The following is a 26,924-nucleotide window of genomic DNA, read 5'->3' as shown; positions in this document are numbered from 1 at the left end:
GTCACTAGATGAGGCTGGAGGGGGGCGCACTGGAGTCACTAGATGAGACAGGAGGGGGGCGCATGATACATGATAACGTGTGTTCTCCACACTCCAGGTAATCTGGATTTCTCTACCTGGGAGGAGGAGGAGATGTGATAAGCTGGACCTGAGCCTCACCTTTCTTCCAGGAAGACATTGCTTGCTGTAGATGTTTCTTCCATGCCCCAGAAGCACCACAAAGCCAACCCTCCTGAAGTCACAGTGACCAGGACTATGCAGCCCCTGCAGAGGAGAAGAGCTTATAAACTTGACCTCATTCACACTGGTAGTTGAAGAACAGTAAAATTAAGCTGTTGAGCTGTGTTTTTACAGATTCCCTGTATCAGTCGGGGGTGTAAACATGCCACGGCATTTTGCTTTGTGGTTGCAGCTGGCCTTATACCCCCCCTGTTGCTTTTAGCAGGCATAGTGCCCATCAAGCACAACCCATTCAAGTGGATAGGGCATCCCTGCAAGCAAGGGGTCAGAAATGATGCAGCATCTCCTCGCAGCTTACCGAATGCTCTCCAAAGAGCAATCCGAACGTAGATCACTCTTCAGAGATCAAAGCACATGTGAAGGATCCCATGTATGTATACCGGTCAGTCATAATACCTGCCGTGATCCAATCACAATCTTTACCACCAGATTGCACAAATCTCTTGAGGCCTACTTCATGCATTCCATCCATTTTCACGTTTTCCCAAAGCAAAGATGATAAATAGGACATCACATGGGCAAAGATCTTAATATAAAGTGTAACAGATAGCAACCCCCCTTCCGTGTGATGGAAGAGACTCTTAACCACTTAAGAGCCGGACCAAAATGCAGGAAAATGACCCGGCCAGTTTTTGCGATTCGGCACTGCGTCGCTTTAATTGACATTTGCGCGGTCGTGCAACGTGGCTCCCAAACAAAATTGGCGTCCTTTTTTTCCCACAAATAGAGCTTTCTTTTGGTGGTATTTGATCACCTCTGCAGTTTTTATTTTTTGCGCTATAAACAAAAATAGAGCGACAATTTTGAAAAAAATCAATATTTTTTCCTTTTGCTATAATAAATATCCCCCAAAAATATATAAAAAAAAGAAATTTCCTCAGTTTAGGCCTATACGTATTCTTCTACCTATTTTTGGTAAAAAAAAAAATCACAATAAGCGTTTATCGATTGGTTTGCGCAAAATTTATAGCGTTCACAAAATAGATAGTTTTATTGCATTTTTATTATTTATTTTTTTACTAATGGCGGCGATCAGCGATTTTTTTCGTGACTGCGACATTATGGCGGACACTTCGGACAATTTTGACACATTTTTGGGACTATTGTCATTTTCACAGAAAAAAATGCATTAAAAATGTATAGTTTATTGTGAAAATGACAATTGCAATTTAGGAGTTAACCACAAGGGGGCGCTGAAGGGGTTAAGTGTGACCTCATCTGTGTTTCTAACTGTAGGGGGGCGGGGCTGGACGTGTGATGTCATTGATCGTCTTTCCCTAAATCAGAGAACACACGATCAATGACAGCACCACAGTGAAGAACGGGGAAGCCGTGTTTACACACACCTCTCCCTGTTCATCAGCTCCGGGGACCGATCGCGGGACTCCAGCGGCGATCGGGTCCGCGGTCACGGAGCTTCGGACCGGGTCGCGCGCCCGCGACCCACAGCTGGGCACTTAAAGAGGACGTACAGGTACGTGCCTGTGCCCAGCCGTGCCATTCTGACGACGTATATGTGCAGGAGGCGGTCCTTAAGTGGTTAATTTGCTGTCTATGTGCATATTGGGGAGACTTTCCCTCACATCCTGTCCCAGAAACACCCCTGGAAAAGAGAAGCAATCTCCTAAATATTATGGGGGAAATTCCCCACATTTGCCAGATATCTGATGAACAGGTGTCCGCAATGAGCGCTTCGCAATACGAGTTACAAAAAAAAAAAAAAAATCCTGACTCGGTTTGTGAGCAGGATTCATACCTCTGGGGTGTGTAGTACCGCATGTGGCCAGAGGTGTGGGGGCGCTTAGAAAACATGGTTTCCAAGCATCTCCAAGTGCTTTGGATTACAGTGGAATTTTGGATTACGAGTATAATCCGTTCCAGGGGAATGCTTGTAATCCAAAGCGTATCAAAGCGAGTTTCCCCTTCGAAGTCCATTAAAATTAAAATAATTTTGGTCCGCATTGACTTCTATGGCATGCAATACCCCATGTTGCCAGAGGTGACGGAGCGCCGGAGAGCCTTTAGAAATACAAATGGGCACTGACTGGCAACATGGGCACTGATTAATTTTTTTTTAAACAAACAAGTGCAACACCTCAGTGTCCATCAGTACCACCCCTCAGTGTCCATCCATGCCCAGTGCCCACCTATCTGTGCCACCCATATGTACCCATCAGTGCCGCCCATATGTAACCATCAGTGCCGCCCATATGTACCCATCAGTGCCACCCATATGTACCCATCAGTGCCGCCTATGAGTGCCCATCAGTGCCGCCTATGAGTGCCCATCAGTGCCACTTAACATTGCCGCCTATCAGTGCCACCTCATCGGTGCCCGTAATTAAAAAAGAAAAAAACGTACTTATTTACAAAAAAAATTAACAGAATATATAAAAACTTTATTTTTTTTCAAAATTTACGGTATTTTTTTAGTTGTTGCGCAAAAAATAAAAAAACGCAGATGTGATCAAATACCACCAAAAGAAAGCTCTATTTGTGGGAACAAAATTATAAAAAAATTGTTTGGGTACAGTGTGTAGCACGACCGCGCAATTGTCATTCAAAGTGCGACAGCGCAGAAAGCTGAAAATTGGCTTGGGCAGGAAGCTGCGTAAGTGCCTGGTATGGAAGTGGTTAAAATAGTCACCAGTAAAAAAAAAAAAAAAAAAACTTTCTAATATTTTTCACAAATTGACAAATTAAATTTCCTCGCACCGCCTTTATGGTAAATAACCTAAAAGAACAACTAGTGGTATTACATTTAGCTTGACTTGAAATTGTTCTGTAAGGCACACGAGAAGCAAATGCAAACACATGTAAACTCAAGTTTTTAAAGGCAAAAAACGGCGTTTAAAACGCCTGTTTTTGCCGCGAATTTTGCGGCGTTTTGCCGCGTTTGCTGCTATCAGTGTTCATAACAAAGACATTGTAGACCCTCCCAAAGCTTTGAAACGCAAAAACGTTTGCGTCTGAACCCAAAATTTTGCGTCTGAAAAAACGAGCCTAAACCCAACTGCTTTAAAACGCAAAAAAACGTGATTGTGTGCATGGACACATAGGATAACATTAACTGTGTTCAGGGGCAGTTGGAAAAAATGCCCAAATGCCTCTGAACTCGAGTTTACCAGCGTCTCGTGTGCATGGGGCCTACTGGTTTTTAGCTTCTACCAACCACTTCTTCAGTTCTAAAGAGTGTCAGGAACACACCTCAGCACTTACATCCACACAGGCAGCACCGTGGTGTAGTGGTTAGCACTTTCACCTTGCAGCAAAGGGGTCGTTGATTCGAATCCCGACCACGACACCATCTGCCTGGAGTTTGCATGTTCTCCCTGTGTCTGCGTGGGTTCCCTCCGGGTGCTCCGGTTTCCTTCCACACTCCAAAGACATGCTGGTAAGTTAAAGCGGAGTTCCACCCAAAAGTGGAACTTCCGCTTTAAGCACTCCTTACCCCCTTACATGTAATTTTTTTTTTGGGGGGGGGGGGGGTGGGGCTTCCTGTCCCACTTCCTACTTCCACCCAAGGACCGCCAAGGCGGCCCCACCCTCTGGGCCAGTAGTTCTCAACCTGGGATCGGGAAACCCCCTTGGGGGTCGAATGACAATTTGCCAGGGGTCACCGAATCCTGGGCTGTTCCTGAATCCCGCACCGCTCTCCCAGCCTTTTCATGGCTACCCAGCAGGGCTGTCCCTGGAGCTTGCGGTGGCCCACTCAGCCTCTTCGCAGCCACCCATTCAGGTCACGGCGTGACTGGGGGGCAGAGACTAGATGTCAGCTGGCTGGTGAGAAATGTGAAGTGGGAGGGGCTGGAGGAGACCCCATTTCCTGATTTTGGCATAGGTGTCACTGCTGCGGAGACACAGTGAGTACCATAAGGGGTTTTAATACCGTATGAGTGGAAGGGACTGAGGGAGCGCTAAGTATCTGTGCAAATTACCTGTCTTGCCTTGGGTGCTGACAACCCACGCTACAAAAATAATTTTACTGTTAGGGGTCCCCACAACTTGGCAAATTTTATCAAGGGGTCATGGCGCTAGAAAGGTTGAGAACCACTGCATTAGGCAATCTCCTGGGACACGCGACAGGTCCCAGGAAATCGCCTGTCCACTCAGAGCGCAGCGTGACTCGCGCATGCGCAGTGAGTGCCCGGCTGTAAAGCCGAAAGCTGTCACGGCCAAGTGCCAAATGGAGGCGCCGGCGGAAAGGGGGGGGCAGGAGGAGCGGAACTCCGGGTGGCCGCGTCGCTGGACCGTGGAGCAGGTAAGTGTCTGTTTATTAAAAGTCAGCAGCTACACTATTTGTAGCTGCTGACTTTTAATAAACAGTAAAAGGCTGGAACTCCCCTTTAATTGTCTCCTGTCTAAATTGGCTCTAGTCAAGCGCGTCGGGACCCTTCGGGGTAAGACCGCGCTATATCAAGATATCTCTCAAATTAACCTTAGTCTCCTAGTTTTTGGCAACAATTCTCAACTTTGGCCATGTAAACCGAAGGATTAACACCTACGTAGACTTCCTGGCACCAAGGGTGGTAGTATACAGCTAGGACAGGGTGGTCCCACAATTCTCACACCTCCCGACTCGTTTTTGGACAACCAACATCTACACATTCCATGGTGATTGGGTTAAGGTGTGACTATCAATGTTTGGGGTATCTGTCCAACACTCATTAGAACGGAGGAAGAGACATGGAGAAGCTATGAAGCATCCTCAACACTACAGTTGAATGTAACTACCGTGTTTCCCCGAAAATACGCCCGGGTCTTATATTAATTTTGGCAACAAAAGACACAGTAGGGCTTATTTTCGGGGTAGGTCTTACCATGTAATGTGCTGTCTTTTCTCCCCCTCTCTCTCCGTGCCTGACAGGAATCCCCAGTGTAAACAGAGTTAAAATGCTTGTAAAATCCTATAATCCACTCTATTACAGTAGTATATAATGTACAATGTGTGCGTTTCTGTAATATAATTGTGCCAAATACCTTCGTTCAGTGCTTCTGTGACCTGCCGGAGCTCTCTTCCCCGCAATTATATTACAGAAACACACACATTGTACATTATATAATACTGTAATAGAGTGGATTATAGGATGTTACAAACATTTTAAACTAGGGCTTATTTTCGGGGTAGGGTTTATATTGCAGCCCTCCTGGAAAATAACGCTAGGTCATATTTTCGGGGTAGGTCTTATTTTCGGGAAAACACGGTATTACTAGACATACCATGACCCAGATAAATGTGAACATTCGCAGACTACACTAAAAGTTTTCCCATGGTGTTTGGATGCCGATGTATGCAAGAAAACAGCTTGGCCGGAAAAACAAGAGCACAGGACATGGGAGGACGGGTGAGCAGGTTCAGTGGAGACATTTATGGGTTACCAGGTGGGATTCCACACCAATTTCAGCACCTGACATCATGGCCTCTCGCATGTCAACTATCAAAGGCCTTGGTATGCAAATAAAGCAAACAGCCATTTTCCGTTCTTGTCCTGGTCTTTACTGGGGTAGCTGGTTGTGCACGGCTCCAGGTTTATACTCAGTCCTGATAGCATCCCTCCATGGATGTATTACCGCTCCATCCTGAGCCTCTGCTCCTGAGCGCTCTCCTCATCGCTCTCGGGGGGTGAACTGTCCTTTTCTTTCCCTGGAACGCTCAGCTCCTGTGGGCCGGAGGTCAGTCGGAAAAGAACCGGCACCTCCCCAAGGATCGGATTAGTCTCTTGCATTCCCTGAATCCATTTGACCAGCAGCCTTTCATCTCCTGCCATGCACATAGCGTAGACTGGACCTTCCTCCACTACAGGCCAAGGGAGAGAAAAAATGGAGTCATGGTACATTCACTCACACAACAAAATAAGCATTAAAGTGCTTCTAAAGGCAGAAAGTTCATTACTTTATTGCATTTTCTGCATTAAAAAAAAAAAAAAAATGCAAGCAGCCCCCCCCATACACCTACCTGAGCCCGATCCAGCAATGTGTATGAGAGTAGAGGCTCTCTCTCCTCATTGGCTCAGACACAGCAGTGGGAGCCATTGGCTGTCAATCACAATCAGTTGGGGGGGGGGGGGGGCGAGCCATGCTCTGTGCACCTTATGGACTCACAGAGCCAGCTCAGGAGTTAGCATTCACGTGTGCCCCCATAGCAAGGGGCACTATGGAGCACTCTGCAAAAGGGAGGGGCCAAGAGCGCCAGCGGGGGACCTAGGAATACGAGGATTGGGGCTGCTCTGTGCAAAAGCATTACACAGAGCAGGCAAGTATAGCAAGTTAATTTAAAGTGATACTAAAGCTCCGGCTTAAAAAAATGAAATATAAACAAACGTGTCATACTTACCCCAACTGTGCAGTTAGTTTTGCACAGAGTGGCCCCGAACATCCCCTTCTGGGGGCTCTCGCGGCTCCTCCCCGCATTAGAGAACCCACTAGGAGAAGCGTTCTGAGGGGGGATACCTTGCGGGCGCACTCCTGAGCTATTAGTTTGGCATCCATAGACGCTGAGTGTATGACTCGGCCGACCACCAACCCCCGGGTCACTGGATTTGATAGACAGCAGTGGGAGCCGAAAGGCTGCGCTGCTATCAATCTATCCAATCAAAGCCGGGACTCTGTGGAGAGAAGGATGACCACTTAAGGACCAAGTCTCTTTCTGAGATTTGGTGTTTACAAGTTAAAAAAGGTATTTTTTTGCTAGAAAACTACTTAGAACCCCCAAACATTGCAATACTTTTTGTCACACCGTATTTCCGCAGCGGTCTTACAAGCGCACTTTTTTGGAAAAAATAATAATCAAGTTTTTGAATTAAAAAATAAGAAAACAGTAAAGTTAGCCCAATTTTTCTTTCTTTTTGTTGGGGTACAGCGTCGCACGACCGCGCAATTGTCAGTTAAGGCGACGCTGTGCCAAATTGTAAAAAGTGTTCTGGTCAGGAAGGGGGTAAAATTTTCCAGGGCTTAAGCGGTTAACAATATTTTGAATTAAGAGAATGTGTACTTTTGTATACCTACGATATTGATAGCTGTATTCTGTCTAAAACTTTATGTAATTATTCCTATCTTGTTGTCCTTTTGTTATATTTTTTAGCATTCAATTCATACAGCACTCTAAAGTCTCCTGAAGAAGCTCATTCAAGTGAAACATGTAGAGCGGTAGTGTCTGTATATGAATTGATCAAGCAAGGAATTTTTATATATATATATAATTTGTATATATTTTTTAATATGATATTCATTTATTTGACACCTTTAAAGTCCCCTGGTTTTCTTCTTTCCATGTACTCTTCATTTACCCACTTAAGTCCCGCCGCACGACTATAGACATCCTCTTTTTGAAGAGGGATATCTCGGTAAAGGCAGCAGCTTCAGGCGGCGGGGCTGTAAACGATAATGGTGGTCTGCGCGGTGGATCCGCCGCAAGATCACCGTTATCGGCGGCGGAAGAGGGGCCCCCCCTCCCGCTGCTCTCCGCCGCTTACCGGAGCCGTCGGCAGCGGCGGAGGCGATTGGGTCCTGTGTCCTGTTTGCCATGGATATGAGTCTCCATAGCATAGCAGGGCGGAAGCAACGTCAAAACGTCACTTCCGCCCATGCGTCTTAAAAGGCGAATTTTTTTTATTTTTATTGCATTTTAGTGTAAATATGTCTTTTTGACACCAGATCTCATATTTAAGAGGACCCGTCATGCTTTGTTCTATTACAAGGGATGTTTACATTCCTTGGAATAGGAATAAAAGTGACCCATTTTTTTTTTTTTTTAACTAAATAAAATCAAGTATAATAAATAGGAAAACAAAAAATAGTTTTTTTTTAAAGCGCCCCGTCCCGTCGAGCTCGCGCGCAGAAGTGAACGCATACGTGAGCAGCGTCCATATATGAAAACGGTGTTCAAACCACACATGTGAGGTATCGCAGCAATCGTTAGAGCGTTAGAGCGAGATCAATAATTCTAGCCCTAGACCTCCTCTGTAACTCAAAAGATGCAACCTGTAGGAGTTTTTAAACGGTCGCCTATGGAGATCTTTAAGGGTAAAAGTTTGACGCCATTCCACGAGCGGGCGCAATTTTGAAGCGTGACATGTTGGGTATCAATTTACTCGGCGTAACATTATCTTTCACACAATAAAAAAATTGGGTTAACTTTACTGTTGTCTTATTTCTTTAATTAGAAAAAAGGGGTTTTTTTTCCAAAAAAAGTGCGCTTGTAAGACCGCTGCGCAAATACGGTGCGACAAAAAGTATTGCAATGACCGCCATTTTATTATTTCGGGTGTTAGAAAAAAAAAAAATATATACAATGTTTGGGGGTTCCAAGTAATTTTCGAGCAAAAAAAAATTGTTTTAACTTGTAAACACAGAGTCTGAAAAACAGGCTCGGGGCTTAAAGCGGAGCTCCACCCTAAAGTGGAACTCCCGCTGATTCGGAACCCTCCCCCCCTCCGGTGTCACATTTGACACCTTTCAGGGGGGAGGGGGTGCAGATACCTGTCTAAAGACAGGTATTTGCACCCACTTCCGGCCACACAGTCTCGGGCAGACTGCGGGCATGACGTCACCTCCCGTCCTCCCTCCGTTGTGTTCTGGGAACCCTCGGCTCCAAGTACACAGCGGGAGCCAATCGGCAGGCGTAGTGTGACTCTCGCATGCGCCGTAGGGAACCGGGCAGTGAAGCCGGAGCGCTTCACTTCCTGGTTCCCTCACCGAGGATGGCTGGGGGGGGGGGCAGCAGAGTGACGAGCGATCGCTCATCCTCTGCTGCGGACAGCGCTGGACTCCAGGACAGGTAAGTTTGCTGATATTAAAAGTCAGCAGCTGCAGTATATGTAGCTGTTGGCTTTTAATATTATTTTTTTAGCGGAGCTCCGCTTTAAGTGGTTAAACAGAAGTCTATGCAAGTCGCAATAAAAAAAAAAATAAAATAAATAAATAAATAAAAAATAATAATAATAATTAGGGTTGTCCCGATACCACTTTTTTAGGACTGAGTACGAGTACCGATACTTTTTTTCAAGTAGTCGCCGATACCGAATACCGATACTTTTTTTAAAATGTGTCCCCAAATGCAGCGATGTCCCCCCACAGATGCAGCCATGTATCCCCCCATCCAGCCATTGTCTCCCCCCATCCAGCCATTGTCTCCCCCCCATCCAGCCATTGTCTCCCCCCATCCAGCCATTGTCTCCCCCCCATCCAGCCATTGTCTCCCCCCATGCAGCCATGTATCCCCCCATCCAGCCATTGTCTCCCCCCATCCAGCAATGTATCCCCCCATCCAGCCATTGTCACCCCCCATCCAGCAATGTATACCCCCATCCAGCCATTGTCTCCCCCCATGCAGCCATTGTCACCCCCCATGCAGCCATTGTCACCCCCCATGCAGCCATTGTCACCCCCCATGCAGCCATTGTCACCCCCCATGCAGCAATGTATCCCCCCATCCAGCCATTGTCACCCCCCATCCAGCAATGTATCCCCCCATGCAGCTATTGTCACCCCCCATGCAGCCATTGTCACCCCCCATGCAGCCATTGTCACCCCCCATGCAGCCGTGTCTCCCCCCATCCAGCCGTGTGTGTCACCCCCCATGCAGCCGTGTCTCCCCCCATCCAGCCGTGTGTGTCACCCCCCATGCAGCCGTGTCTCCCCCCATCCAGCCGTGTGTGTCTCCCCCCATCCAGCCGTGTGTGTCTCCCCCCATCCAGCCGTGTGTGTCTCCCCCCATCCAGCCGTGTGTGTCACCCCCCATGCAGCCGTGTCTCCCCCCATCCAGCCGTGTGTGTCTCCCCCCATCCAGCCGTGTGTGTCTCCCCCCATCCAGCCGTGTGTGTCTCCCCCATATGCAGCCGTGTCTCCCCCCATCCAGCCGTGTGTGTCTCCCCCCATATGCAGCCATGGCCCGCTTACCTGCTACCGCCGACTGTGTACTACGGCCGGCCAGGAACATTACAGCTTTGAATAGCTTTTGATTGGCGCCACGCTGCGTGTATAGACACTCCCCCTCGCTCGGGATTGGACAGTTCACCCGAGCAAGGGGGAGTGTCTATGCGTGGCGCAAATCATTACAGCTATTCAAAGCTGTAATGTTCCCGCCCGTATTACAGTCAGCGGCGTAACGGCGGCGGATCGCAGCGGCGAATTGCGGCTCCGGTGGCGGCGGTCGGCGGCGGCGCGGCGCGGGGGGGGTTAAGTATTCTATTTGTGTATCGGGGCGGGGTATCGGCGTCTGACTACCGCCGAAAAAACTCGGAATCGGTCCCGATACCGATACTAGTATCGGTATCGGGACAACCCTAATAATAATAATAATAATAATAATAATAATTCGGAAAAAAATAGTGCGGGAAACTTTTCAGAGTCGTGGAAATTTGATTGGTTCCATTACCAACAATGGGGTGCGACTTGTCATGTGATTTGATACTTGCAAATCGCACCGGCTAAAGACGACTGCATACACTTTTCTTTTATAGGTACGATTTGGTTTAAAATTGTTCATACAGCAGCAGCATCATTATAAGGATTACAGGAAGAAAAGAGAACATATTTTGAAGTAGACATGTGCACCATCAATTTAACAAACGCCTTACCTTCATCCACATCGAAGGTTAAATCATCACCGAGGTCTCGCTCCAGGTCCAGGTCCAATTCGATTGGGTAATATAAACTCCTTTCAGGGTCTAATGTTTTCTGAAAAAAGAAGACAGATGCTGAAATGAACATCAGAAGCCCGATAACAGGTTACAAAGCTGAGTGACTGGGTGGATCTGTTGATAAACACTTACTGTATCAAATCACAGGGGCGTAGGTGTACAGGGTCGAGCACCCCAAACCCATAGAAATTACGCCGGCAGTATGTACCGGCGTAATTCGAAATTCCCGCTGGCGTATCATTGTTTTCTATTCAGAAAACAATGATACGCCGGATTTACACTAAGATCCGACTGGCGTAATAATCTTACACCGTCGGATCTTAAATGTAATGTTACACCGGCCGCTAGGTGGCGTCTAGGTCGATTTCTCATTTGTCTATGCAAATGAGCCTGATACGTTTTTGCGCCGCCTCGTCGTCGTTTACATAAGCGTAAACTTACCCCTGCTATATGAGGGGTACGTTTACGAAGGTCCGTTGTATGCCATGTTAAGTATGGCCTCGGGACAGCGTCGTCTTTTTGCGTCGTTTTCCTAAGTCGTTCGCGAATAGGGATTTCCGGAAATGACGCCCACGTCGGCTTCATTGACGTTTTCCGACGTGAGTTGGAGCATGCGCACTGGGCTATTTTTACGGCCGGCGCATGCGCAGTTCGATCGGCGCGGGGGCGCGCTTAATTTAAATACAAGCCGCCCCCTTTGAATTACGCGGCCTTACGCCGGGCCATTTACACTACGCCGCCGCAAAGTGCTTTGAGAATACGGCACTTGCTCCAGTAAGTTGCGGCGGCGTAGTGTAAATGGCTTACGCTACGCCGACGCGGATTCTACGAGAATCTGGCCCATGCTGTGTATTTTTACACACAACTACTCATCAAGTGCTCACCCAGCCCCATTGTTAGAGGCTAGCAGTGCAAACTGCACAGGTCAGAGTGAGTGATGCCCCCCCCCCCCCCTGAATACAGCAATGTTAAAATCAGCATGCTGAGACTTGTAGTTCTGCAGAAGCTGGAGTGCCACAAGGTGCCTGCGGCTCACATACTGTAAATAGAAGTACTTGCTCACCTCCCTTTTATTAGCATTGGGTTCAGCGCGTAAAACGTAATAATTGATGCAGGTCTTCCTCAGCCATAAAGGAAATGGACCTTCAACTAGGACGGGGTAATTGTGATCATGTTCTGCTAGAAGGGACATCTGGTCCGGTGACTGGATACCTGGAATAAATCACAAACAGCGATGAAAGGTTTCTCTCTGCCCTCCACAAGGTGGCAGCAGCACACAGATCTATTTGTAAACCTGGCCATAGACAGCTAAGGGCAGTCAGACCTGCAGATATACAGTAATCTGACACCGACATCCATACAGGCCGGCACATCATTAGAAAAGTACTTGTACTGGGGAAATATAATAGCCGTCATTGCTAACCTATGAAGATACATGTTCCCTGGCTACCATGCTCATCCAACGGCTTATAAGTGCTCAAAATATGTAAATATACCAATTAGGGCAATATGTCCTATACTAGTGATATGATGATAATCTCAAATAAGATTCCATAAACTGCTGTCCTATATGGGTCGGTGTTGTTATCCAAGGACCAGTACATCTCTCAGCAATCATCCTGACATGGAAAGGGGTGGCAGAGCCAGGCAGGAAATCTGTTCCCACCTGTGACTAAAATCATTTGCCCCAAAGATGGCAGGACCCAGATGGAGGCCAGGGCAGCGGGTTCTGTATACAGGAGCTTCCTATCCAAGATCTCCATTTCTTGATTTCATCCCCCACCTAATATTCCCATATTTCTAGTCTAAGCTCTCCAACTCTCTATTTAATATTTCCTCCGACCTCTTTATCTGTCCACCTTTCTATCTAATCCCTACTGTCTCTCTATATAATCCCTACTGTCTCTCTATCTAATTGCCACCACCTCTCTATCTAATCTTCCCCACCACCTCTCCATCTAATCTTCCCCACCACCTCTCCATCTAATCTCCCCCGCCACCTCCTCCATCTAATCTCCCCCGCCACCTCCTCCATCTAATCTCCCCCGCCACCTCCTCCATCTAATCTCCCCCGCCACCTCCTCCATCTAATCTCCCCCGCCACCTCCTCCATCTAATCTCCCCCGCCACCTCCTCCATCTAATCTCCCCCGCCACCTCCTCCATCTAATCTCCCCCGCCACCTCCTCCATCTAATCTCCCCCGCCACCTCCTCCATCTAATCTCCCCCGCCACCTCCTCCATCTAATCTCCACCGCCACCTCCTCCATCTAATCTCCACCTCCTCCATCTAATCTCCACCTCCTCCATCTAATCTCCACCACCACCTCTACATAATCTCTACCTTCTCTCCATCCAATCTACCCCGCCACCTCCTCCATCTAATCTCCCCCGCCACCTCCTCCATCTAATCTACCCCGCCACCTCCTCCATCTAATCTACCCCGCCACCTCCTCCATCTAATCTACCCCGCCACCTCCTCCATCTAATCTACCCCGCCACCTCCTCCATCTAATCTACCCCGCCACCTCCTCCATCTAATCTACCCCGCCACCTCCTCCATCTAATCTACCCCGCCACCTCCTCCATCTAATCTACCCCGCCACCTCCTCCATCTAATCTACCCCGCCACCTCCTCCATCTAATCTACCCCGCCACCTCCTCCATCTAATCTACCCCGCCACCTCCTCCATCTAATCTACCCCGCCACCTCCTCCATCTAATCTCCCCCGCCACCTCCTCCATCTAATCTCCCCCGCCACCTCCTCCATCTAATCTCCCCCGCCACCTTCTCCATCTAATCTACCCCGCCTCTCCATCTAACCTCCACCACCACCTCCTCCCATCTAATCTACCCCGCCACCTCCTCCATCTAATCTACCCCGCCACCTCCTCCATCTAATCTACCCCGCCACCTCCTCCATCTAATCTACCCCGTCACCTCCTCCATCTAATCTACCCCGCCACCTTCTCCATCTAATCTACCCCGCCACCTCTCCATCTAATCTCTACCACCTCCTCTCCATCTAATCTCCACCACCACCTCTCCATCTAACCTCCACCACCACCTCTCCATCTAACCTCCACCACCACCTCTCCATCTAACCTCCACCACCACCTCCTCCCATCTAATCTCCACCACCACCTCCTCCCATCTAATCTCCACCACCACCTCCTCCATCTAATCTCCACCACCACCTCCTCCCATCTAATCTCCACCACCACCTCCTCCCATCTAATCTCCACCACCACCTCCTCCCATCTAATCTCCACCACCACCTCTCCATCTAATCTCCCCCGCCACCTCCTCCATCTAATCTCCCCCGCCACCTCCTCCATCTAATCTCCCCCGCCACCTCCTCCATCTAATCGCCACCGCCACTTCTCCATCTAATCGCCACCGCCACCTCTCCATCTAATTGCCACCGCCACCTCTCCATCTAATCTCCACCACCACCTCTCCATCTAATCTCCCCCGCCACCTCTCCATCTAATCTCCACCACCACCTCTCCATCTAATCTACCCCGCCACCTCCTCCATCTAATCTCCCCCGCCACCTCCTCCATCTAATCTCCCCCGCCGCCTCCTCCATCTAATCTCCCCCGCCGCCTCCTCCATCTAATCTCCCCCACCACCTCCTCCATCTAATCTCCCCCACCACCTCCTCCATCTAATCTCCCCCACCACCTCCTCCATCTAATCTCCCCCACCACCTCCTCCATCTAATCTCCCCCGACACCTCCTCCATCTAATCTCCCCCGTCACCTCCTCCATCTAATCTCCCCCGTCACCTCCTCCATCTAATCTCCCCCGCCACCTCCTCCATCTAATCTCCCCCGCCACCTCTCCATCTAATCTCCACCACCACCTCCTCCATCTAATCTCCCCCACCACCTCTCCATCTAATCGCCACCACCACCTCTCCATCTAATCTCCACCGCCACCTCTCCATCTAATCTCCACCGCCACCTCTCCATCTAATCTCCACCACCACCTCCTCCATCTAATCTCCACCACCACCGCTCCATCTAATCTCCACCGCCACCTCCTCCATCTAATCTCCACCGCCACCTCTCCATCTAATCTCCCCCGCCACCTCCTCCATCTAATCTACCCCGCCACCTCCTCCATCTAATCTCCCCCACCACCTCCTCCATCTAATCTCCCCCACCACCTCTCCATCTAATCTTCCCCACCACCTCTCCATCTAATCTCCACCACCTCCTCCCCACTTCTATAGCTTTCCCCTTAATCTCTCTTGCCAATCTCCCCACCTCTGATCTTCCCATCTCTCTGTCTGAAATTACCATGTCTCAATCTCTATCTATTCTTCCTACCTCTATATCAAATCTCTCCAAATCTCCATCTGATCTTCCCTCCCACCTATTTTGGTATTTCTCCACCTAAATGTCCTCACCATCTCTCTGTCTAATATATCTCATCTTTTCGCCTCTCTAATTTCTCCCCCTATTTCTCTTTCTTGCTCTTTAATCAATCCATCTAATCTATCGCTTTCTCTATTTAAACTGTGTAGGATATAAAGAATGACCAAAGATAAAAAAAAATAAAAAATAAACAGACCGCTGCACACCCTAAAGAGTTAACTACAAATTTTATTAAAGCTATAAATTATATCAAAAACATATATAGGACAGAAAAACTGATCCCCTATGAACAATACTAGATTATGATCTGGGTAGGTCCACCTATTATTCATAGGGGATCCGTTTTTATGTCCTATATATGTTTTTGATATAGCTTATAGCTTTAATCAAATTTGTAGTTAACTCCTTAGGGTGTGCAGCGGTCTGTTTTTTTTTTTTATCTTTGGTCATACTTTATATTATTAGATTGAACCCCACGACAATATCGGCGAGTACAGCAGCCTTTACAATCAGGTGGGAATCCCATAGTTTTTCTTTCTTCACTAGGATATAAAGAACACACAATGGATATGTAGATGTACAGAGAACAGGGTACTGCAGTATTCATGAACATGGCTTTATGAAACACCCCTACTTACCTACAAGATGTGTGTGCTCTTTAACTGTCCCATCGTCACACTGTTCTGTTGATGGGAGCTGTAAGAGGATCATAAGGCAAGATCAATACACAAAGACAAGAAATATACTGAACATATGCAAACTAGTGCTGCACCGATACCACTTTTTCAACACTGAGTAGCGATTCATTTTTCAAGTACTCGCCGATACCGATTACCGCTACTTTTTTTAATGTCATGTGACAGTGGCACCAATATGCAGCACTGATAGGTGGCACTGGTGAGGCGTGGACTGTGTCAGTTGTGTTTTTTTTTCTAATTTTTTTTATTTTTAATATTTTTTTTATTTTTACAATGCTTTTTTTTTTGTTTTTTTTTTTTTATCAACCCTATTTGAGGGCTTTCGTGAGGCATCAGGGATCTAAACAGACCCTGGACATCTCCCCTTTCAGACTGGAAAATGGACTAAGCACACAGATTCCCCAGGTCCCTTTCTCAGCAGCCTCAGTTGCACTGAAGATGAATGGACAGGAGACAAAGGTTCCTGTACTTTCATAAACTGAAGTTTACGATGCTCAGTTATGAATGGACAGAGGCAGTGATGATCGCTGACTGTGCATTCAGAAAAAGGAAGGAGCCGGTAAATGACATATTTACCGTCTCCCTCCTCCGTTCTCCCATCCTAAGGCCCCGTACACACGAGAGGATCGATCCGCTGGAATTGATCCGCGGACTGGCTCCAGCGGATAGATCCCCTGGTGTGTACAATCCAGCGGATCTGTTTCCGCAGATTTTTGTCCCCTGGGATGGATTTCCAGCGGATCAAAATTTCTTGACATGCTAAGAAATCGATCCGCTGGAATCCATTCCAACGGATTGATCCGCTGGTCTGTACAGACTCACCGGATCAATCCGTCCGAATCCATCCCCTGCATGCGTCGTAATGATTCGACGCATGCGTGGAATTCCTTATATGACAGCGTCGCGCATGTCGCCGCGTCATCATCGCTGCAACACGTCACCGCGGACGGAATTCCGCGGGGATTTTGATCTCATGGTTAGTATAACCATGAGATCAAAATCCGCCAGAGGATTTATCAGCGGAAACGGTCCCCCGGACCGTTTCCGCGGATAAATCCTCTCGTGTGTACTAGGCCTAACAGATCCAGGATGAGGGGGACCTGAGGAGGACCCGGGGAGGAACAAGGGGGATGATTGGTGCAGTGGTGGGGGCAGTTTACAAGCACCGATCTCCCTGACAGCCGTGGGAGGGAGAGAAGAAGGCTGTCAGAAAAGCTAGTATCGGTGCAACCCTAATTCAAACAAAACCACGGTCATATGAAAAGATGGCGGCTGCCCATTTTCAGGACAACTGAGAGCTGAAAACTGTCCTTATCTTGGTTGTGCTGTTGATAAGATTGGTTGAATCATAATGGCCATAATGATATCAACAAATGCTGGCACACCAACAGCCAGAATTTAAATTTCAGCCAGTGAGTAGGACATTACCGAAAATTCATATAAAAAAATGATTGTTAATTATATTTAGGGCAATTTAAAATGAGATTCGAAACATTTCAGTGAATTAAAGATCTTGAATATATGGAAGATTTGTAAAAGAGAACAGGGTACTGCAGCATGCCCACCACTAGGCCTTGTTCACACGGGGGGGGGGGGGGGGTGTACTATAGTGTACACCTGTGCAGGGCCGAGTTTACCCCGATCTACCGGTGCTCTGTACACCTCCATGCAGGCAGTCCCCCATTGATGTCAATGTAGACGTAGCAGCCACACGGACATTTACTGCTCCCAATCCGACATCCCTGCGGGTGTATGGCTCTGAACACAGACAGTGAGGGGCAGATCCACAAAGAAATTACGCCGGCGTATCTAGTGATACGCCGGCGTAATTTCAAAATTCCTGCGTCGTATCTTTGTTTTGAATCCTCAAAACAAGATACGACGGCATCTCGGCTAGATCCGACAGGCGTACGTCTTCGTACGCCTTCGGATCTTAGATGCAATTTTTCGGCGTCCGCTAGGTGGCGTTCCCGTCATAATCCGAGTTGAGTATGCAAATTAGCTATTTCCGACGATCCACGAACGTACGAGCGGCCGTCGCATTTTTTTACGTCGTTTCCGTTCTGCTTTTTCCGGCGTATAGTTAAAGCTGCTATATGGTGGCGTACTCAATGTTAAGTATGGCCATCGTTCCCGCGTCTAATTTTTAAAATTTTACGTCGTTTGCGCAAGTCGTCCGTGAATGGGGCTGGACGCCATTTACGTTCACATCAAAACCAATGACGTTCTTGCGACGTCATTTAGCGCAATGCACGGCAGGAAATTTTAGGGACGGCGCATTCGCAGTTCGTTCGGCGCGGGGACACGCTTCATTTAAATGAAAAACGCCCCCTACCTGCCGCATTTGAATTCCGCACCCTTACGCCATGAGAGATAAACTACGCCGCCGTAACTTACGGCGCAAATTCGTTGTGGATTCAAACCAAAGCCAAGTAAGTTACGGTGGCGTAGTGTATCTTATCTTAGATACGCTGCGCCGGTGCACATCTTTGTGGATCTGCCCCAGAGTGTTTGGGGCCGTGCACCTGCATAGATGTCAAGTTGGGAGCAGCGGCGATGTTCGTACAGCCGTTGTGTCCCAATAGACATCAATGGGACAGCCCGCATGGGGATGCATGGAACACCTGTAGATCCCCATGCAGGTACACAGGGCTCTGCATGGGCATATGCTATAGTTACAGAACATTACATCTCAAGACTATAAGGAATATACACAGAAATGCAAAAAAAATTGGACTACAAGAAGAAGCGTGGTGGATGGTGACTCCAGAAGTAACTAGAGCTGCACAATTAATCGCGGAGAGAATCGCGATCTCGATTCTCCCCGCTCGCGATCTCCCTGCAGGATGACCCGCGATTCTTCTGTTTCACGGCTGGTTCCACGTAACCAGCGTGGACCGCAAATGGCGCCGATATCGGAACCAACGTCAGCAGCCTGCGCCGCTGGATGGATGCCTGGGCTTCTCTTGCAGATCTGTACATCTGTAGTGTGTATTCATGCGCCACCCAGTGGTTGCCGGCGGTACTGCTTCTGATGTATTAATCTTTCTCACAGTTCTGTAAAACTGTGTGTATCCATGCGCCACCCAATGGTTGCCAGCGGTACTGCTTCTGATGTATAAAAAAAAAAAAAAAAAAAAGAGACCAGTGATATGTCTATAATGTTAAAGACCATATAACTCCTATGAGAAAAAGCAGAATCAAAGTTTGATTCGGCTTTTTTCATAGGAGTTATATGGTCTTTAACATTATAGACATATCACTGGTCTGTTTTTTATATATTCATATTTTCAGATAAATCACAGGTTTATTTATTTATTTGGGGGGGGTGGGTTTCTGGCATTTAGTTTTTGAGAATCGTGATCTTTAGTCCAAGCAAAAGAATCGTGATTCTCATTTTGACCAGAATCGTGCAGCTCTATAGGAGTAACCCTCACCTGGTACAGTAAGAAAGGGAAGCACTCACATTGCCACATCCGTAAGTAATTTGTGGAGATACAGAAAAGGGTCCCAAGAGGTGACCCAGGGTCAGACTTTGAAGGCACAGTAAACAATGAAGAATTTAGAAAAGAAAAATCACATTTATTAAGACAAAAATACATATATGGTATGAAAAGGAGCATGAAAAAACAAAATTAAAAAAAGTATACGAATGTGTCCTGACGAATGTGCAACCTACGAATGTGTCCTGACGAAGCTTAACAGCGAAATGCACTGGCACACAAGGGCTTACTATATATATATATATATATATATATATATATATATATATATATATATATATATATATAGTAAGCCCTTGTGTGCCAGTGCATTTCGCTGTTAAGCTTCGTCAGGACACATTCGTAGGTTGCAGGAAAAAAGGAGAAACGGGTCTCACCATCTTACAAGAGAGTTAGCCTTTTTCAACAAGTAGTTAAAGAATGGGTGATGTCAAACAAAGAAGGAAGGGGAGGCTGGCTCCAATAATCTCGTAACAAGGATTCGTAAAGGCCAATGGCTCAGGTATCCTTATATAGTGGCCTCAAACAAGGGATGATATACAAAAACTTGATGAAAAAACAGGGGGTAACCATAGGTTAGTGACCGAAATATGAATGGATAGAATCCTTCGGTCCACCCCCTGGGAGAGAGCGGAATGCTCTTCACTCACCTGGTACACTGTGATACGCGCTTCCTTGTCAGCTGCCATACGTTCCAGGCACAGCTTTGACATAGAGACGGGGTCGGCCTCAATACCAGCTACAACTGGGTAAGGGTTGGTGTTCTTGAACCGGGGGAACCAGTACATTATCCTCTGGTACTTCTTCATAGGGTGGCTTAGTTTCCCAAATGTTTGCATTATCAGGAAACGGGTGTTCTTGTCAGGGGTGACGCCTACAGCAAGAGAGAGCTTGTTAAGCCAAATGAAAGGGACCAATCAGATTGCAGCTACTTTTTCCTGAATAAAGAAAATGAAAGCAGTCACATGATGTTTTTACATAATAGACCCTGTAACAAGAAATTAAGCCCGTCCATTATCAGTCCTTTCTGTGTCACATAGCTCCCCCTGTCTGTGTCACCGTGTGGTGGGAGGGACACACCCCATGTCACATAGCTCCTCCTGTCTGTGTCACCCTGTGGTGGGAGGATCATACCCCATAGCTCCTCCTGGGTGGTGTCACCCTGTGGTAGGAAGGGTCAGACTCCATGTCACATAGCTCCTCCTGGGTGGTGTCACCCTGTGGTAGGAAGGGTCAGACTCCATGTCACATAGCTCCTCCTGGGTGGTGTCACCCTGTGGTGGGAAGGACAGACCCCATGCCACATAGCTCCCCCCCCCCCGTCTGTGTCACCCTGTGGTGGGAGGGACAGACTCCATGTCACATAGCTCCTCCTGGGTGGTGTCACCCCATGGTGGGAGGGACAGACTCCATGTCACATAGCTCCTCCTGGGTGGTGTCACCCCGTGGTGGGAGGATCATACCCCATAGCTCCTCCTGGGTGGTGTCACCCTGTAGTGGGAGGGACAGACTCCATGTCACATAGCTCCTCCTGGGTGGTGTTACTCTGTGGTGGGAAGAACAGACTCAATGTCACATAGCTCCTCCATTCTGTGTCACCCTGTAATGGGAAGGACAGACCCCATGTCTCATAGCTCCCCCCCTGTCTGTGTCACCCTGTGGTGGGAGGCACAGACTCCATGTCACATAGCTCCTCCGGTCTGTGTCACCCTGTAATGGGAAGGGAAGACTCCATGTCACATAGCTTCCTTCTCCTGTCTGTGTCACCCTGTGGTGGAAAGGACAGACCCCATGTCACATAGCACCTGTGTCACTCTGGACATTATAACGAAACCAGCGGACACAACATTTTACCGTTTGTCTCCATCTGGTCCAACACCTTGACGGCGCACTCTTGCTGCCGAGGATAATGGTTGAACATTGTTTGGATTAAGTTTTGGTGAACAAAGACCTCTTTGGGGAACACATCAATGATTTTGTTGTAAACCTCCAGGTCTTTCTCCAGTCCAAATTCTGGCATCCATTTAAGAGCAGCCTCGATCATCTCCACGTGTCCTCTCCTCCGAACATCCCGGCCACAGAACACATCCAGCACCTGGACAAACGAGGCCTTGTCCTTCTGCTGTTTGCTAAAGTGCACCTCAAAAGGTGTCAGCGCTTTGGGTGAATCGTTGGCTTTAGGTGGGGCAGGGATGGGTGATGAGTGGACCATGCGCACAAGTTTCACCTGCAGGATGTCATACAAAACAGTTAACCCTTTAGAGCTTTTTTTGCATATATGTTCAACAAATCTATATTTTCAGGAAAAAATACAATAAATTTTATTTTATTGCACACAATTTAATCCCAGTTTGTACAAAGTAATAAGTAAGGCGGTGTAGCATAAATAAATACCATATGTGTCAAGTAGTGGTGCACCGAAATGGAAATTTCAGAAGCGAAACAAAAAACTGATATAAAAAAAAAATGGCAGGGCGAAACCGAAAATGACCTTTCTTTTTATATAATTACTATTTTTTTTTTTTATGGTGATTTTTTTTATTACATTTTTTACAATTTATTTTTTTTGAGGGGGGGGGGGGGGAATAGTGGATTGTCAGTGTGTTTTTTTTTTATTATTATTTACATTTTATTTTCTATTATTTACATTTTATTTTTTAAATTATTTATTGCAATTTTAATTTATTTTTTATTTTTTTTATCAGCCCTGTTGGGGGGACTTTGGTGAGATATCAGGGGTCTTAAAAGACCTCTGACATCTCCCCTCTGAGACAGGGAAAGGGACTAGGGACACAGATTCCCCAATCCCTTTCTCTGCAGCTTCAGCTGCGCTGAAAATGAATGGAGAGAAGACAGCGGCTTCTCTTCATTCATAAACTGAAACATTGTAAACACAGGGATACACGGAGGGATACACGGAGGAAGAGAGAAACACGGGAGGGATACACGGAGGGAGAGAGAAACATGGGGGGGGACACGGAGAGAGAGAGAAACACGGGGGGGACACGGAGGGGGACATGGAGGGATACACGGAGGGAGAGAGAAACACAGCTGTTTTCGGCCGCCGATATATCGGTGCATCCCTAGTGTCAAGTATTAAAACTGCCTGTAAAATGGTAAAAAATTATATTACCCAAAATTATCAATAGGTGGCGCTTCAAATACAGTAAACTAGAAATAATTGCCCTAGAATTATTGCTCTCACTTCAACATTTGTGAGTTTGCATTTGCTTTTATTGAACTTTATTATTTTTTCTTCATTTATAAATGTATTAATTTATATTATTAATTATAACTATATTTGTTATTACAAGGGGGTCTATGAAGCTCCCTTTATGGTAACATTGGGCAGGTGAGAGGTCCTCTTTATTGAGCTATCAGGAGTCTATTAGACCCCTAATGTCTCCTCTGCCCTCCACTGCAGCTAATCAAGCACAGATTGTATATATATCCGCTCACCTGTGGTTTGCACGGTTCTACCCCAGACAGCCATCTTGCTGAAGCACACAGATTCCGAGCCGATACCAACCAGCGTAAAGTCCTCATGATCGCAAGTCTCTGCAGTACAAAGAAACATGTTATTACACATTTAAATAGTTGCCAACAGTGGCGGCTAGTGCTCAAAGTTTTTGAGGGGTGCAAACAAACTGAAAAAAAAAAACATCAATTGCAGCCTCACTGTGCCCATCAAACGCAGCCACTGTGCCCCATCAGCACGCAGCCACTGTGCCCCATCAAAAATTAACACTGTGACCCCCCGCCGGTAGGGCAGCAGGTGACGGTGACAAGCTGTGTCCTCCATACGTCTCCTCCCCTCCTCCTGATAGGCGTCCAATCACAGCACCAGTCGTTTCAGCCAATCAGGTGACAGGTAACACACCCACACTTCATGATTGGCGGAGAGGTGGTTCAGTGTTAGAAAAGCAAAAATAATTTGCTTTTCTAACACACCTGGGTGGGCTCAAAACGCAATGCTCTGCGCTCCGAGTTCACCTTTTTTGTAGCCTATTAGGGTACTTTCACACTGAGGCGTTTTACCGTCGTGTTTGCTGCGATTTTTCGAGCGATAGCGGGGAGATTTTAACCCCCCAGTTAGCGGCCAGAAAAGGATTAAACCTGCCCGAAAACACGCTGCTTCGTAGGCAGTTTGGAGGCGCTACCCCATTGATTTCAATGGGAAGGGGCGCTATAGGAGCGGTACTTATACTGCTCCTACTGCGACTCAAAGATGCGGCTGGCAGGACTTTTTCTTAGCGTCCCGCGAGCCCTCAGGCTTTCACACTGGATAGAAAAGAGCGGCTCTTTCAGGGCGCATTGCAGGCGCAATTTTTAGTGCAAAACCGCCTCAGTGTGAAAGCAGCCTTAGGCTAATCAGGTGCTTCAAAAATACATCCCCGCTGCTGTAATTCAGGCGCCCGATGTCCGAAAAGGGACCAGACGCCTAAATAGGGGTGGTGGCGGCGGCGGCCATGGATAGATTCACGTTAAGCATTAATCTATCCATTATTCATAGAGGGGGTGGCGCCCGTGTGCCCTTAATGGATGCACAGCCACTGGTTGCCAAGCTAAATCAAAAAGTCCAGATAGTATACAACAATCTTTGATATATGTTCACCCTCCCCTCCTCCAATCACACCATACCTTACATTCAGTGAAAAAAAATACAAGATGTTGTATGAATGGAGGAGGTGGAGTTTGAGCGACACACACCGCGCCTCTGTACAGGATGTGCTGTGTGACAGTCAGGACTGCAAGTCTCAGCACTGGAAGTTGAATGCCTACTGTACGGTAAGGTATAAATTATATCCCCAACTCTGGAAAAGGTGCAAAACTTATATTTTTGGGGGGATAAAGTAAAAGGAGGCTAATAACCCCAGCTTGTTTTTTTGACATTTGTGTGCCATTAGGAAAGTTTATTTTCACTTCCTGTCCCACAACAGGAAGCGAGAGGAAATCCCTGTAAAGCAGGGTTTGACAAATTTGCTTGGAATCTAGGAGCCAGCTAAAAAAGTTAGGAGCCAAAAAACGCACCCCGTCCCGCCGAGCTTGCGCGCAGAAGCGAACACATACGTGAGTAGCGCCTGCATATGTAAACGGTAATCAAACCACACATGTGAGGTATCGCCGCGATCGTTAGAGCGAGAGCAATAATTCTAGCCCTAGACCTCCTCTGTAACTCAAAACATGTAACCTGTAGAATTTTTTAAAACGTCGCCTATGAAGATTTTAAAAGGTAAAAGTTTGTCGCCATTCCACGAGCGGACGCAATTTAAAAAAATGACATGTTGGGTATCAATTTACTCGGCATAACATTATCTTTCACAATATAAAAAAAAAAATTGGGCTAACTTTACTGTTGTCTTATTTTTTTAATAAAAAAAAAAAAAGTGTATTTTTTCCCAAAAAATTGTAAGACCGCTGTGCAAATACGGTGTGACAGAAAGTATTGCAATGACCGCTATTTTATTCTCTAGGGTGTTAGAATAAAAAATATATATAATGTTTGTGGGTTCTAATTAGAGGGAAGGAGATGGCAGTGAAAAAACACATTAGAACTGCTACAACTGTTTTACTTGTAATGCCAAACGGCCACCACAAGATGGCGCCATATCACAGAAGGCCTGCAGAAAGCCGTGGCCTCAATTACCGGCGGGGTCGCATGGAGACACAGGATCCTGTGTCTCCATGCGCCCCACCTCCCCTGCCGCACGATCGCGGCGGGCTCATGCCGGCCGGTAATTGAGGCCACGGCTTGCGGCCTAAGCTTCCTTCTGTGAAGGCCGAAAAAGCCGCGGCCTCAATTACTGGCGGGCGCCAGGTCACGATTTCTTGTCGCAGTTGCGACCGGGCGCCTGGATTTTGTCGAGCCTTGCTTTAAAGTATCCCTGGTTGTCACCAGAGCTGGTGTCCCCATTGGAAGATTTCCCCTCTATTCCTGTTCTTGTGACAACCCAAAATATGGGATTTTCTTTTACTTTTAATGACAACAGTAAAGAGGACAAATAGAGAGGGTGACTCTCCATAACGGGGACACAGACAGCAATAAATCCTGACAGGGGATCTAACCCCTCTCCATTCAAAACTAAAAAAAAAAAAAAAAAGTTTTGTCTTTACTTATACTATAAATCAGGTAGGCTTAACTAAATGAGATTTACAATCGGATTATATATTCAGTCTTATTTTTTTTAGATTTGGGCAGAGTGGAGAGGGATTAGAAGAACCCCTGTCATGTTTTTATTTTATATGCCCCCCCCCCCCTCCCCCGTTACGGAGATTGTCCTTCTCTATTTGTCAACGAGAGTGAAAGAAAATAACAACTTTTGGGTTGTCACCAAAATAGGAACAGAAGGGAAATCTTCCAATGGGGAAACTAGTTTGGATGAGATCCAGAGACTTCCCGTTTGGCTGTGGGACCGGAAGTGAAGGAAAATCCCCCCCAATGAGACACAGGTGCCAAAAAAACACCCAAAAAACCCTGACCCTCCCTTACAAAATGAGAAAAAAAAGTTTTACCTTTAGTTCCAATATAAGAAGACTGTATAATATTGTACAATCAGTATACTTGTACAGTGTATGGTCAGATTGTTTAGTATTATTTAGTGAGCTCACTGTTGAATTCTGAATCACCACCACAATGGGGCTTATATATATATATATATATAAAAAAAAAAAAAAAAAAAATCTGCAGCAGTCTCCTACAACAGCCAATCAGATCTCTAGCTGGCCACAGTGACTACAAGTAGCCGAACCCGGCAATGTGATCACACGTGGTCATAACTGCACACCGAGCTCACGCGTGTCCCCTCCCCCCTGTGTACAATGTATACACCGACCTCCTATACACACCGATCATCCGAACACAGGACCTCTGTACCGAGGACTCAGTGTCATTCTTGCTCTCTGGGCGCCGCCATCTTGCCGAAGCGTGACGTCAATCCGCTCCTGTCACTAGAGGCAGAGTTGTCCCCGCTCCTGCTCTGTAGTCTGGTCTCCGGGAAAATGGCCCCTGCTAAAAGATGCAGAGACCTGTATTTCACCTGGTGTGTTAAGTGCCATTCCTAGCACTGATGAGCAACAATGTGATGGAGCTTTAATAAATTTGTCATAAATCAAGTATAGGGCTGAGATTACTGACCTCCTAATGAAGGTTATAATTCTCGCCTGGCTTTTATTCACATGCACTGGCTTTTAAAGCCCCACTCTGTCCAAAAAAAAGTGTCTCCTCACATTTGGCAGCATGGATCCCAATCCAGGCAGTAAGGAGGTGATATGTCACCTCCTCACCATCTGTTGCAACCCTACTGCATCACTTTAAATGGGTTGTGTTTGGCTGTGGTGTTACCCACTGCGCCGCTTCAATGGGTCGCGTTAGTCGGTGGTATTTATCCACTGCACCACTTGAATGAGTCGTGTTCGGTGGTGGTATTACCCATCACACCACTTTAATGATATGAGTTC

At 47.0% G+C, this 26,924-nt stretch overlaps 1 protein-coding gene across 2 annotated transcripts; it reads right to left on the bottom strand.

Moving 5' to 3' along the window:
• Nucleotides 1–5,500: 5,500 nt before the first annotated feature.
• ECSIT (ECSIT signaling integrator) lies at nucleotides 5,501–26,441 on the bottom strand. Of its 2 annotated transcripts, none has more exons than XM_040346511.1 (8): nucleotides 26,313–26,441; nucleotides 22,926–23,024; nucleotides 21,321–21,693; nucleotides 20,117–20,340; nucleotides 15,904–15,961; nucleotides 11,944–12,092; nucleotides 10,818–10,917; nucleotides 5,501–6,037 (listed from the first exon to the last, which is right to left on the bottom strand). In XM_040346511.1, exons 2-8 carry the CDS (start codon nucleotides 23,010–23,012, stop codon nucleotides 5,808–5,810), a joined length of 1,221 nt encoding a protein of 406 aa, XP_040202445.1. In that variant the 5' UTR covers nucleotides 23,013–23,024; nucleotides 26,313–26,441; the 3' UTR covers nucleotides 5,501–5,807. The 2 variants fall into 2 exon arrangements, with proteins under 2 accessions (XP_040202445.1, XP_040202444.1); XM_040346510.1 differs by having other exon boundaries at nucleotides 26,300–26,440.
• Nucleotides 26,442–26,924: the final 483 nt, after the last annotated feature.

Source organism: Rana temporaria, chromosome 3 (assembly GCF_905171775.1).
Source record: "Rana temporaria chromosome 3, aRanTem1.1, whole genome shotgun sequence".
NCBI classification, from domain to species: Eukaryota; Metazoa; Chordata; class Amphibia; order Anura; family Ranidae; genus Rana; species Rana temporaria.
Note: the sequence above shows the minus strand (reverse complement) of the source record. Positions and strands in the feature narration are given on the sequence as shown.

Excerpts from the sequence above, each read along its gene's own strand:
- ECSIT (XM_040346511.1), bottom strand. The coding sequence starts at position 23,012 with ATGAGGACTTTACGCTGGTTGGTATCGGCTCGGAATCTGTGTGCTTCA. Across the intron at positions 20,341-21,320 it reads GGACCAGATGGAGACAAACG|GCGTCACCCCTGACAAGAAC; the intron begins GTAAAATGTTGT and ends CTCTTGCTGTAG. Across the intron at positions 15,962-20,116 it reads CGCGTATCACAGTGTACCAG|CTCCCATCAACAGAACAGTG; the intron begins GTGAGTGAAGAG and ends ATCCTCTTACAG.